General features: G+C 37.2%; 3 protein-coding genes across 3 annotated transcripts; all 3 read right to left on the minus strand.

The window, feature by feature from the left end:
• Positions 1-3,866: 3,866 nt before the first annotated feature.
• Positions 3,867-4,517, minus strand: LOC111373527 (uncharacterized mitochondrial protein AtMg00810-like). Its single transcript, XM_022996066.1, has 2 exons — positions 4,112-4,517; positions 3,867-3,982 (listed from the first exon to the last, which is right to left on the minus strand). Exons 1-2 carry the CDS (start codon positions 4,515-4,517, stop codon positions 3,867-3,869), a joined length of 522 nt encoding a protein of 173 aa, XP_022851834.1.
• A 48-nt stretch (positions 4,518-4,565) lies between these two features.
• LOC111373528 lies at positions 4,566-11,643 on the minus strand. The gene is made up of 11 exons (XM_022996067.1): positions 11,577-11,643; positions 9,168-9,246; positions 8,344-8,432; positions 7,667-8,157; positions 6,847-7,552; positions 6,736-6,789; positions 6,548-6,621; positions 6,087-6,454; positions 5,703-5,927; positions 5,270-5,621; positions 4,566-4,814 (listed from the first exon to the last, which is right to left on the minus strand). Exons 1-11 carry the CDS (start codon positions 11,641-11,643, stop codon positions 4,566-4,568), a joined length of 2,754 nt encoding a protein of 917 aa, XP_022851835.1.
• Positions 11,644-13,585: 1,942 nt separating this feature from the next.
• Positions 13,586-14,152, minus strand: LOC111373525 (E3 ubiquitin-protein ligase ATL6-like). Its single transcript, XM_022996065.1, has one exon. The coding sequence runs from the start codon at positions 14,132-14,134 to the stop codon at positions 13,649-13,651; it is 486 nt and encodes a 161-aa protein (XP_022851833.1). The 5' UTR covers positions 14,135-14,152; the 3' UTR covers positions 13,586-13,648.
• Between the last annotated feature and the right edge of the window lie 517 nt (positions 14,153-14,669).

The raw sequence follows: 14,669 nt of genomic DNA on the forward strand, positions 1-14,669 counted from the left end.
GCTATGACATTTACTAAATTGCAACTTTAGTCCCTGAACTATTTGACCTGGACAATTTAGTCCTTAACTTTATAATTTTGACAAATAGGTCCTTTGGTCACAGATTGCCAATTACACATTTTCCTAACAAACTCCACCTTTGGCATTCTGTGACAAAAATACATATGACAGTCAAAGACAAAGATAAACATGACTCCAAACAACCTATCTATTCAGCTAAAGTAACAATCTCTTGTTGAACCTGTTTCCTGAAAATCACAAACTTAAATACCAAGTGTAAAAGCATATGAAATGGAAACAGTAAACAAGAAATCGATCATATGTCATTAACCAGATTAAGAAGCAATAATAATGTAAGTCAAAAATACCAAAAACATACATTAATATTGCCAAAACATCACAAAAACTTAATCTAGTCATGAAGTATAACACAATTACCAAAAAATTGAAGATCTATCGATCTACACAATTACCAAAAATTTGAAGATCTATCAATCTATCTATCCAAATGTCTACTCCCCCTTTTTGTCACAAAGGACAAAGGTCAAAACAATGAACTAACTAACTACGATGCTTCACCACCAGCATCTGAAGACTCAGCTCCGCTCTCAGCATCCGTGTCCTCCTCCATACTATCACGAATCCAACGCAAATGACGCTGACACACTGCAAGAGCACGGCGAAAAGAAGAAAGCTCAGCTGACTAACGCTCCGACGCAGCACGTAACTGCGTGATTTCTGCCATCATACAAGCCTGCTGCTCGACCAAAGTAGACATCTGTCCCATAAGCGTCACCATGGGGTCCACGGCCAAAGCAGCCACCCCAGGAGCAGAAGCAGAAGGAGAGGCCGAAGGAAAGGTAGAAGTAAGTGGAGTGGTCGAAGGAAAAGCCGTACGAGGCGGGAGAAACACACGGGAACCCCCTGTAAGAATCTCAGTAATAGGATCAAAGGGCTCCGAAAGATCAAAAACATCAACGGTCACTGCCTGACCCGTAGCATGAGCAGAAGAGGAAGATGACTGTACATGGGATCGACTCTGATGAATGGTCTGCTGTCCTATTGGACGGCCTATGCGACAAGTCGAATCCTCTGGAAAGGAAAGACCCAGCGACAAAGCAACCTTATGAATCAAGCAAGCATAAGGAAACCCGATCCGACTCCCAGGAGTACGAAATGAAGCCAGAATATTCTAGCACACAAAACTAGGAAAGTCAATCGAGTCCCCATGAAGAAGAGCATAAAGAAAACAGGCTCGCACCATAGGTAAAGAAGAGGTATGGGCAACCGACCACAGGTTTGTACACACTATGCGCAACAATACCTGACGATCAGTAGGTAATGACCCCGTGGCCATCGTCGAAGGCCCCCCGATAGACGGGGTGTTCAAAAGCGTCGACCGAACAAGAGAATTGGCCGGAATAGAAGCAGGTAAAATATAGGGATAAGTCGGATGGGTAATATGAGGTATACCTAAAGCATGAGCTACAACTGACGGAGTAACCCTAAAAGAATGACCTCTAAGAGTAACCCAAAAAGACGAGTCGTCGATATCATGAATGTTAGCATAGAATTCCTGAACGAGGAGTGGAGGAGGAGGCGAAAGACCGACAAGAAGGGGCTCCCAACCCCGGGAAACAAAAATAGCGGCGATATCAACATGAAGGTCAGAGAGGATTACCTCACGCTCCATGAGAACAGGGCGTAAGGAGAACTGAGAAGTGAAGACCTCCTGAGCTGTAGCAGAAATGAATCTGGAACGACTATACGACGTCGAACCACTAGCTGGCTGCGCAAATGGTCGAGAACGCTTACGGGCCATCTGACACATGGAGAGATGGAACTCAATTAGTAAGATGAAGAATGCATGGGGTACGATGCAATATGAAATGAAACACCACACACACAAATGATGCACGAAAGAGATGCATTGAAAAACGTGAACGACCTTAAGATCAAGCCAAGCATGATGGAAATATTCACCAAAAATATGTGTAAAAACACTCAACAAGTCACGTGACAAGAATGAAACAAAGGCGGAATGAAGAGGAGGAAAAAAGAAACACACAAACTAAGGAAAAAAGAAAAAAAAAAACAAAACAAAACAGGGGACTTTCATCGAACACATGACGGGCGTCACTTCGGCACAAAATTCCAAGCACATACGAGACCCAAGCATGCATCCAAGCATAGTCCCACAAACTAGAATCCAAGGGCTTTAAAATGAAACAAACCACACATCAAACGGATTAACGGAATGCAAGAACGAACAACACGAATATGAACGAAAAACACGAAAATTCCATTAATAAACCATGGATGAACACACAATATAATGGAATTTGTGATGCAAAATGCGAAGAATAACAAGAATAAAAAACAAGAAATGCATGAAGATCATAACAAGGAAAGAAGAAACAATCAAAATACAAAAAAAAGATAGGAAAGAAGAAAAAAAAGAAGAAACAAAAAAGGAAAAAACAATACCTCAAACCGATGTCAAATTTTGAAATCCGGAAGCCAATATATGTAAGGGGCTTCGAAATAGTGTAAGAAACAAGGGTGAAGTATGAATTGTGAAGGAGTCGGAGCAATTTGTGAGAAAATGGAGAAGAAGTACACGAAAAATGAAACCGGTGACTTTTAAAAATACACTGTCGCTCGAGCGAGACGTGGGCGAAACTCGAGCGAAAAGCATTTTGCATTTGTCGCTCGAGCGAAGTGTGGGCGATACTCGAGTGAAGTTCAAATGTCAGAAATAGCACTAAAATTTTGAATATGAAGAAAAAGAACACAATTATCAAGAAATGACGAAATTAGCCCCAAATCGTGTATTTTCAAAAAAAACAAGGGCAGAGCATCGGAAACACGAAGCATGGGACCAATTATGTAAACTATACCAACAAAAAGCAGAAAATCACAATCTCGACACTCAACACATAGACAAATCGTAAGTTCACACATAGTTCAAAATCCCGTGGAGTAAAGTATATATAGAATATCATTGTGAAAAGTGCCACGTAGTCCATGCAAGTGAGATGCAAAAACCTTAAATCAGTGAGAAAGGACACGTGAAAACAACCAGACAGAGGTGTATGTCTACCAAGTGATAGTCAAATCCAATTCTACGAGGACCTATATCAAATATTACGATTGTCACAATTTACTCCCCCTAACTGTATGATTCCAAATTTTTTTTTTTTATACAAAAGAACTTAAGTGCAATGCTATCCCCATTAGGCGACATAAATGACCCCGGTAACGAACTTTGGGCCGGTGGCTCCCAAGTCAGACGACCATAGGGCACCAGGTTAGAAACCCCTCAGGCTTAATTGTTCGAGTCAAATAGGCCTCGAAGACAGTCATAAGTTCAACAAAAGAAAAAAATGGGGAAAGACAACATGATTAGGTGACACTAGTCCCAGATCAAGTCAAATGGACACATAACCCCAATCACAGAAGAACACCATCCCAATTTTCACTCATGCGGTCAAGACTCACTCACAGGACTACAGTGTGTACTGTGCAAAAATGAATGACGAGCCATATACCCAGAACTCCACAAGCAAAGAGAACGATAATGGAATCTCAGACTTGTACATATGATGAAAAATAGAGTTTGATCTTTAATGCAAAAGCCATTATCGTCACATAAAAGGCACACACACACAAAATCCCATTTTATTTTTATGGTTTATTATGATGATTTTTTTTTCATATTTAAACACACAAATATAACACACAAAAGAAGATTAAATGTCAAACTAACAATAAAAAATGCGTCACACACACACACAGATCACATGCAAGATATGAAGTGACTAGGTACATATGTGATGAATGCATGAATATGCATGAATCCAAGATCAGATAGGTGAGCAAACACCAACAGCCGTCCGAAGCGACTCAAACCTCAATCCATCTAGTGGTTTCGTAAGTAGATCTGCCAATTGATTATCAGTAGAGACATGGTCGAGAGAGACTACATGTGATTCAACAAGCTCACGAATAAAATGATGTTGGATGTCAATATGTTTTGTTTGAGAGTGTTGAATGGGATTCTTAGAAATATTTATAGCACTTGTATTATCACAAAAAACAGTCATGGTACCTTGATTAATCCCATAATCACTCAGCATCTGCTTCATCCAGAGAAGCTGAGTACAGCAACTACCTGCAGCTATGTATTCGGCCTCTGCCGTGGATAGAGATATAGAACTCTGTTTCTTACTCAACCAGGCTACGAAATTGCTACCCATGTAAAAACAACCCCCTGTCGTGCTTTTCCTATCATCCGTGTTTCCAGCCCAATCGGCGTCGGAGTAACCAGCCAAGTCAATATTAGAATTCCTAGAATAGAATATTCCTAGATCAACTGTTCCACTCACATATCTAATGATGCGTCTAACAGAGCTTAAGTGTGATTCTTTTGGATCTGCATGATATCGAGCACACACTCCAACACTAAAACCAATGTCAGGTCTAGTAGCTGTGAGATAAAGAAGACTACCTATCATGTTTCTATATAGGGAAGGATCGACACTCTTACCTGAAGTATCACGACTTCACTTCAAACTAGTACTCATAGGTGTCCTAGTATGCTTTTTACTATCTAGCCCAAAGCGCTTAACTAGATCCTTAGCATACTTAGACTGTGAAATGAACAGTCTATCCTCTCTCTGTCTCACCTGAAGTCCAAGGAAATAACTCAACTCCTCAACCATACTCATTTCAAATTCTTGCTTCAAACACTCAGCAAACTCATAAGCTAAAGACTCAAGAGGAGAACCAAAAATAATATCATCGACATAAATCTGAGCAATGGTGATAGTTTATTCAACATGTCTAATAAATAAGGTCCTATCTGCACCATCTCGAGAGAATCCATGCTCTTCAAGGTATGATGTAAATCTCTCATACCAAGCTCTAGGAGCTTGCTTCAGACCATAGAGGGCTTTGTGAAGTTTGTAGACATAGTGGGGAAACTTAGGATTAACAAATCCTTTTGGTTGTTCCACATAGACTTCTTCTTGAAGAAGTCCATTCAAGAAAGCACTCTTAACATTCATTTGATGCAACTTGAACCCTAGGGTACATGCAACAGCAAGCAGAATTCGAATAGACTCAAGTCGTGCAACAGGGGCAAAGTCTCATCAAAATCAATTCCTTCAACTTGAGTATAACCCTGAGCAACTAGTCTAGCCTTATTCCTAGTTATAGTACCTTGGTCATCTGTCTTGTTCTTAAAGATCCACTTAGTACCTATAACATTACAATTCTCAGGTCTGGGAACTAAGATCCACACATTGTTCCTTGCAAATTGATTGAGCTCCTCATGCATCGCATTCACCCAACACTCATCACTAAGCGCCTCTTCAACTTTCTTAGGTTCTACCTGAGAGACATAGCTAGTGTATGCTATATTGTTCAGTACTCTCCTACGAAGCCTCATACCCTCATCTAGATCCCCAATGATATTGTCCTTAGGATGATTAGACTTAACCCTAGTCGATGGTTCCTTAGGATCTTTATCTCGATCTTGTGGAAATGTTTTATTTTCAGGTGTTTCAAGTTTCCCAAGAGATGATTCAGACACAGGTGGCTCAGTAGGATCACTAGAGCTTATAAGATCACCATCTTTATCACAATTTTCAACACTCTCCCCCTCACTCACAGCATCATCTATTACAACATTTACTGACTCCATCACCACATGAGTACGTAAGTTATACACCCTAAATGCTCGGCTATTTCTAGAGTACCCTAAGAAGATTCCTTCATCACTCTTCGATTCAAACTTACTCAAGTTCTCTCTATCACACAAAATGTAGCACTTACTCCCAAACACTCGAAAGTACTTAACAGTAGGCTTTTTACCCTTAAGTATCTCATATGGAGTCTGATCGGTCTTGGGTTTAAGGTAAACTCTATTAATTATGTGGCATGCAGTGTTAACAGCTTCTCCCCAAAAATGTAGGGCTAGTCCCTTGCCATGAAGCATGGCTCTAGCCATGTCCTGAAGAACTCGATTCTTCCTTTCAACCACCCCATTTTGTTGAGGAGTGATAGGCGAAGAGAACTCATACAATATCCCTTCATCCATACAGAAACTTTCAAGATTAAAATTCTCAAACTCTCTTCCATGGTCACTACGCATTCTAGACACTTTGAGATTTAGTTGATTGCTAAGCCGTTTACACAAAGATTTTATGAGATCACATGCATCAGATTTTTCCCTAAGCAATTCTATCCATGTGAATCTCGAGAAATCATCTACCACAACAAGAATGTATCGCTTACTACCTAAACTCTCAGTCCTAGATGGTCCCATTAAATCCATGTGTATCAATTCTAGGGGTCTTTTGGTCAGAATTTTTGAAGTCTTCTTATGACTCCCCTTAAGTTGTTTATCCAGTTGACATGGTCCACACACAACATTTTCACTAGGACCTATCTTAGGCAAACCATCTACCAATTATTTCATAGCTAGTTGTACTAGACTCTTATAGTTCAAATGACCTAATCTTTTGTGCTAGAGTTCACTCACATCAATTTTAGCACTCCTACACACATAGTTAGAATTAGGCAAGACTCCATAACAACTATCTGTTGTTCTAACTCCTTCAAGGATCACCCCACCAGATGAATCATACACAGTACATCGCTTTTGCACAAAACTCACCTCAAAATCAGCATCACAAATTTGACTAATACTTAACAAGTTAGACTTTAAACCTTCCACATAAAGCACATTAGAGATCACAGGTAAACCATGTATTTGTACAGTACCTTTGCCAAGAATAGGTGCAGAACCCCCATCTCCAAAGGTAACCATACCACCGTTACATTCATCAAGAGTAGTGAATAAAGCCTTATTACCACACATACGTCTAGAACATGCACTATCTAGGTACCACATGTCGTAGTTTTGGGCTTTCAATGCAACATGAGCAACAAAACACTTTTCTTGACCTGAATGTCTAGCTAGATCACCCTTTTTGACCCAAACTTTCTTAGATGATAAAGTACTCCTAGTAATCTTAGTAAGCATCTCAGTCAAATGACTAACCTGATTAGACAGAAAGCTAACCTGACTAGGAATGTTCAGATTTTTACGCTCATTCCCTAACCTGTAGCATCTAGGCCTAGTGTGTCCTAAGGCTCCACAGTGGTGACAGGTGGGAATGAACCTAGGCTCAAAGGTACGTGGCTGAGGGTATCTGGGTATGAAGTTCCTACGTGATTGATGACTCTGTTCTCTCGGAACATTCTTACCCTTATTTGAACTATTAACAGCATTAACTTTCTTAGAGGCAGAAACAAAAACAGTCTTTGAAGGTCCAGCAACATGTGTATTTCCCTCAACATATCCTAGACCCTTCCTATCTCCTGCAGGATTATTCATTTCCAAAATATTGTCCAATTTCTTAGTCCCACTTACGAAAGTCTGAAGATGAGCATTAGATTTCACCAATTCACTAGTCAAAGTCTTAATCTTGTCTTCTAACTTCTCATTGACACACTTTAACTCACTGCCACTCTTAAGTGAATTCTGAAGATTACTAGCAAGTTTCTCTTTTTCTCTCTCAAGTTCATCAACCTTTTTGAGTAGGGCTTTATTGACCTTTTTGATTTTAAGACTCTCCTTAAATAAAAGTTGATAAACTTCTTGTATGTCTATGTCATCCTCTTCCTCATTACTAGAATTATCGTTTGGAAGTTCTACCTCAACCTTGTCACTCTCCTTATCAGATTCACTCTTAACAGTTGATACAAATGCCATATAGTTTCCTTCGTCCTCACTACTAGAAGATTCCTGTCTATCACTGGTCTCAGATTCATTATTTGTAAGTGAGACAACTAAGGCCCTACATTTCCCTTTTCTTTGGTTCTTCTTATAACTAGGGTATTCATTCCTATAGTGACCTATACGTTGACACTCATGACACCTAACCAAACGTGGTTTATCACTCGACCCTTTATTGTTAAACGTTTTAGTTTTTACTTTTGTGAATCTGTTAGGAGCTCCACTCTTTTTATCCTGAGGCTTTCTCCTATTCTTGAGAACTTTTTGAAATTTCTTAACAAAGTACGCGATTTCCTCGTCCCTAAGTGACTCAGTATCAGAAGATTCATCTTCTTTGATGGATTTTAGGGCTATGGACTTTCCTTTCTTAGGTTGTGTAATAGTGAGTTCATAAGTTTGCAACGATCCTACCAGTTCTTCAATTTTAACTTCATCTAGGTCCTTACTTTCCTCAATGGCAGTGACTTTAGGCCTAAATCTCTCGTGCAGGGACCTAAGCACTTTTCTCACAATTTTAGACTCGGGAATTTTCTCACCTAGATTGAAGCTAGAGTTAACAATGTCATTCAGTTTAGCATAGAATTCGTCAAACGTTTCATCGTCCTTCATTCTCACTTCTTCAAACCTAGAAGTTAGCATTTGTAACTTAGAGTTCTTTACCGTTTTAGTTCCCTCATGGGTAGTTTCAAGAATGTCCCAAACCTCTTTAGCAGTTTCACACATTGACACTCTCCTAAACTCTTCGGGAGACACGGCCATAAGTAGGGCATGAAGACCCTTGCTATTCCAATTACACTCAGCTATTTCATCCTTAGTCCATAGTGATATGTCGGTAAGGTTAACAGTTCCTGATACGATAGTAGAGGGAGGTTTCCAACCATTTTGCACACTTACCCAAACATGCTCATCTAAAGACTTAAGAAATGCACGCATTCTAACCTTCCAATAGGCATAATTACTTCCGTCAAAGTACGGAGGTACAGAAAGTGATTGACTCATCTAGACAACTATGGGTCAGGACTCGAGATTTGGCTCTGATACCACTTGAAAAAGCAATAGTTCGACCCAACCAACACCTAGAGGGGGGTAAATAGGTGTTTATGCGGAATTAAAATAATTAATTAACTGATGCAACAAGTCACATCAATTATACATTGCCTAGATTCATTCGCATACTTTATCTACCTAAATTGAATTACCAGTTGAAAAGTAAATAGCAGAAAGCAGTAAAAACACAGCAAAATGTTGACGGAGAAAATCCAACTGGGTAAAAACTCCGGGCACAAGCCAGTAGAGATCCACTATAGAAGATATTTACTTATAGTACGTCAGACATTATTGATTCTAACAATATTCTGACCTCCTTACTGTATCGACCACAGCTATCCTGGATTTTGCAGATTTGCGCCAAAATCTCAGCTTTGAATATCTTCTATTTCCTGTGAATCACCAAGCTCTCCAGTTCTTCAAGCAATTTCCTTCCCGGATCTTGAAACAGATGATCTTCTGGAAGTTTATATGGAGATATGAAAGGGTGTTTTGGTTTTGTGAGGGTTGATGTTTTTATTCAAAGAACCATGAGAATCAAAGATGAATTTATTGTTGGTTCTTGATCCTATGGAAGTTGAGAGGAATTGTTGTTTTAATGTTTGCCAAGCTCTGATTAGAAAATCGGACGTTTTGTTTATATAGTAGGTCGAATTTGGTAATATAGGGCGTTAAAAATTCGCGAGGCATTAAAATTACCAAAGGCCAGATAACATGGTCGCTCGAGCGAGGTCCTAACGAAACTCGAGCGACGTACCTTCGCTCAAGCGATAGACCAGCGAAACTCCAGCGAGGTCAGTTCTGCAATTTTGGCTCTAGCAAGGTCAGGGCGAAACTCCAGCGACATCAACCCGCCGTTTGCATCTTCAAAGCATCCCACTTTACCCTAGACCTATGCTATGACCTTTACTAAATTGCAACTTTACTCCCTGAACTATTTGACCTGGACAATTTAGTCCTTGACTTTATAATTTTGACAAATAGGTCCTTTGGTCACAGATTGCCAATTACACATTTTCCTAACAGTTTTTGATAGCATCATTGGTGCTATCTATGAGAAACTCTACTAAATGTCATTATTGACACCGAATCAAGATGTCATACTTCAAGTCTACGACCCTTAAGCATCAGAGGAGTTAGGGGAACGACTCACTTTTACCTTTATTTTGCAGTTAGTTCGAAGGTTTTGATCGTGCTCTCTCTCTTGCATTTCTAGTTCGAGATCGTGTATCTCCTGACAGAACATTTGGTAACATCATATATATCTTTTTGTGCTTGTAGTCATTACACGATGAATATAGTTTGAGCTATCAAATGTATTCCTATGGGCCTATGGCTAGGACGACTATTATAATATACAAATCCACAATTTTAATTAAAAATAAAGAATCACGCTACATAGATAGGGTCAATTGTAGGGTTAAAAAACAAGGGGACACGTAAACAGCATTTCATTGGACAGGTCGGAAAGAAGACCCCATATAGATGTTACCAACATAGCATTGTCAAAAGCCCCTATCAACGACCCTATGCAAGTAGCATTATTGTTAAATAAATCTCTCTTGGATTATGTTACTTGTATATAAAAATTGTACAAATGGATGACATAAAATGATGTGGAGGGAAAAGATTGGATGAAAAAGTTGACGGTGTTTTAAACTGACAATTGATAAAGTGACATATGACATTGTATAATCTATTATGTAAAATTTAATGTACATGTAACAAAGTTCATCTCTCTATTTATTGGGTATTTGTTAAACTGTTTAGTATGCAAACATATTAATTATACTTGACTTATTTTTAAGTTACTTATTTGTCAAAAATAAAGTTATTAAATCTACTTTTTTTAATCATCAGCCTTACTTTAATTTAATGTTCAATGTAAATGCTAATCCTAGATGGCTTTAGCGAAAAAAAATTACACAAACTGAATCTTGAAATTAAAAGTGCTATAATAATAATAATAATAATAATAATAATAATAATAATAATAATAATAATAATAATAATAATAATAATAATACCAGTTCTGATAAATTAAGAAAATGTTCATTTGTCCTCCAAAAAAAGTTGCCAAGCCCTTTGGTGGGGATTATAATCAAATTTTTAGTAGATTTTAATAAAAATTAATGAAATGTATGATTGAAAAATTATGAATCCCATAAAATATGCGATTAGAATTAGTTGTTGACTTTGAATTAAATTGAAATTTTAATTTTAATTTCTACCAATTGTGAGACTACATCATGAAGCATTGGGGATTTGCTATAAGTTTCTTCGAAAATTTTCTCTATGAAAGTGGATCCAATCAAGACATGGTTTGACAAAGCTAGATCAATGTTCATGATTCGAGATAGAAAAATGTGACATCCTTAGAGATAGCAATTGGGCTCGCCGGCTCGGGCCTAGGTAGACCCGAGCCTAGGCTCGGGCCGAGCAGCCCGTGAGCTTTAAAAAAAAAATTAAAATTTTGAGGCTGAAGGCAGCAGTTCACTGCCTTGAACTGCTGCCTTTTAATGCAGCAATTTAGAGGGAAAAAAAAGAGATGAGAAAACGAGCTCAGAAAAAGCCCGAGCCTATTTTTTTTGGCCGAGCAAAGCTCGAGCCTACAAAAAAGCTCGGCCATTTTAATCAAGCTGAGCCCGAGCCGAAATTTTAGGCTCGCGAGCCAGCTTGGCCTGACTCGTTTACATCCCTAGACATCTTTGCCATGCCTCACCTCTTGAAAATCTCCTAAGCGAGAGGAGGAGGATATGTGACCATGTTGGACCTGACTCCACTGTCATCTCTAGTTGAAAAGTTAAATAATACAAGAATAAAAGATAGAACACTCAAACACAAAAGTTAAATTTATCGAAGACTCAATTGTCACTTATGCATAGTTGAGAACTTTTGGTGCATTTTCATATCATTCTCTTTTGAACCTTCTTAATTGTTGGTAACTTGTCTACCTCATTTGTGTCTTCTTCTTCCCTTGCTTTCTTTTTTTATTTCGTACTCAATACGTGTGGATCCCACTCAAACCATACAAGACGTGGTGCCCTCAACAATTATTAATTCGATATTTAAATATCTCATCACCACCAAACGCAATCGAGTTCAGTTCACACTAGCATACTACAAAATCCAACTAGAAAAAGCTGAACATAGATTAAGAAAATGTTGCCGGCTAAATAACGGAATCGTGATAGGTTATTTATCTATTTTTTTCCCCTTCTTTTTTTAACTTCTACTATGATACTGTGTTACTGTCAAATTAATTCTTAATTTCATGAGTTTGTGCTTATTTTTTGGTACACCTTGCCGTCGTTATCATCAGCCAGAAGTGTTCTGTAAAGTATTACTAGTGATAATTTGGTAATATTTATAAAGATTCCAAGAATCTAAACCAAATAATAGAATTGTATATGTTGTCATTTTCTAAATTGATACATTCCACAAGTTGATCAAAGAGAAAATTGTTGCCTGGAAGTTCATCGAACTTGCTTGGAGATTAGTTAATAACTTCTTGCTCTGGATGGATTATAGGCCCGAGAATTTAGAGACACTAGGTGATTAATTAATACAAGGCACTTCAAAATAATATTTTATTCTACAATTGTAAAAATGTTTAAATATTTAGAAAATTAACACTTTTATATTGATAAGAAAATTTTATACAATTCAAAAGATAGAATAGCAAAATAAAACTTCTCTCACAATCCGAGAGATTAGGCTAACATAAGATTTAACATTCTCACATTTTGAAATGTAAAATTAGTAATCAAACTATTAAGATCAAGCTTTTCCAACTTATTTTTTTCAATAGAAATCATAGCCAATCCATTCAATCGCTCTTTCGCTTTTGTGACATGGTTGATCGAAGATAAGATTTAATCAATTTCAACTTTAAAAAGTTTCTTTTCAATAGAGGCAACTATGATAAGAATAGTCAATAATATACTCTATAAGCAATCCAAGCATTTACAAAACAACAGTTCAATCTCTTAATGTAATCAATTGCTCCAAAAATTTTGCAGATATTGCTTCCCTTAAAACATTCAATTCAGGAAATAATTCTACCCCATCAATGTTAGAAATCATATTATGCTCCAAGTAATTTTCCAAGATTAATGCAAGAACAATTCAAACTATCATCATCAATAAATTTAAATCTTTTCAAATCAAATAAAAATCTAAAAATATCATCATATTTCTGAAATTATTAAAATCAATTCTTAAGTGATGATAGAGATTGGTCCACCATATATATATATATATATGAAAGAATTGATCTTAAAAGATTATTCAATTGTTTATATTATCTACTCAAAAAAGAAGTCTCATCAAACTGCTTCTTTCTATGTATAACCAAATTTTTACGAAATATCGATTCAATTTCTAATTTACTTGTAGTCTCTTTAGCATCAACCATGACCAATTGAAATCCAGATTTTCTATAACTTTTGAAAAATGAAATTAGCCCTTTTAAATGGTCTATAGCAGCATCAATATGCATGTCTTCTGCTTACAAATGCTTGCTTACTCTATTAATATTATTCAACACTTCATACTAGATAATCATCCCAAGTAAGAATTCAAAATTGTCAATTTCATAAGTTGTCAAACACCACACCTCACTTTTTGTCTTGGGATCATCAACATTTGCAAATTGAAGTAAGCTTGTTTTTTTTTTTTTTTTTTTTTTTTAAGAAAAAAAAGAAAAAAAAAAAAAAAAGGAAGGAAAAGAAAATTTGGACTTACATTAACTCCTTCCTTTTCGAGACCAAAATCAGAAGGAAAAAAAAAAAACTATAGTTCATGTTCATCACCGTTACTCCGGCGGCATAATGGACAAGTCCGATTAATTTCCAACCATATTTTGATACAGTCGAAATGAAATATATGGTTGCACACCGGAAGATGCCCCAACAGTTCTCGGTTTTCGTATTCCGATAAACAGATAGAGCATTCACGTTCCCCATCTGCAGCTTGTTCGACATAAACATCGATTACTATTTCATACTTCTTCCCTTCCTCCTCCGTCTGGGATCGCGTTGAAGTCTGTGCACCTGGTGGCACTGTTGCCGGTGGTAGGCGGTTTATGACTGGTGCAGCCGCCGATGTTGGATGGTATATGATTGGTATCACGCGGAGTGCTGGTGGAGGAAGGTCTATGACTGGCGGCGCTGGTGGTGCGCGGGCATCATCTCTGAATTTTCCCCAACATGCTGACACAATAAACACCATAAGAAATAATAAACTATCCACCACAAGTAACACAATAACAGGCGACATGTTTAAAGGAGGAGGAAAAAGGGGGAAGAGAGAGATTAAAGCGAATATAATCAAAACAATGGTTTATATATACACAGAGTTTGAGTCCTTTTTACAATTAATGTAGCACTGTTTTCCGAATTTCAATAGGAAAGGAGAAGAAAGTCGAAGTGGATGCCTATGATAGATTTTCCGCCAGTGAGTTATTCTTGAAAATAATTAAAACTAGTGAAGAGAATTGATTGTTTGACTTTAATTTAAATTAAAATCTGATTTAAATTAGTACCAAATAGGGTCTAAGTTTCAATTTTTTCCCATGAAAACGAAGCTTAAGGAGGAATGGAGAATTAATTGACTATTCAAGGAACAAATTGTGCACGGTTCTCTTTAAAGAGGGAAAGAAAGAATTGTTATTTTTATTTGAAAAAGTAAAAAGTAAAAAAAAAAAAAAAAAAAAAAAAAAAAAAAAAAAAAAAAAAACCTGTTTTTTTTTTTTTTTTTTTTTTTTTTTTTTTTTTTTTTTTTTTTTTTTTTTTTTAAAAAAAAAAAAAAATTT

The sequence above is a fragment of the Olea europaea genome, unplaced genomic scaffold, assembly GCF_002742605.1.
Source record: "Olea europaea var. sylvestris unplaced genomic scaffold, O_europaea_v1 scaffold1140, whole genome shotgun sequence".
Lineage (NCBI taxonomy): Eukaryota > Viridiplantae > Streptophyta > Magnoliopsida > Lamiales > Oleaceae > Olea > Olea europaea.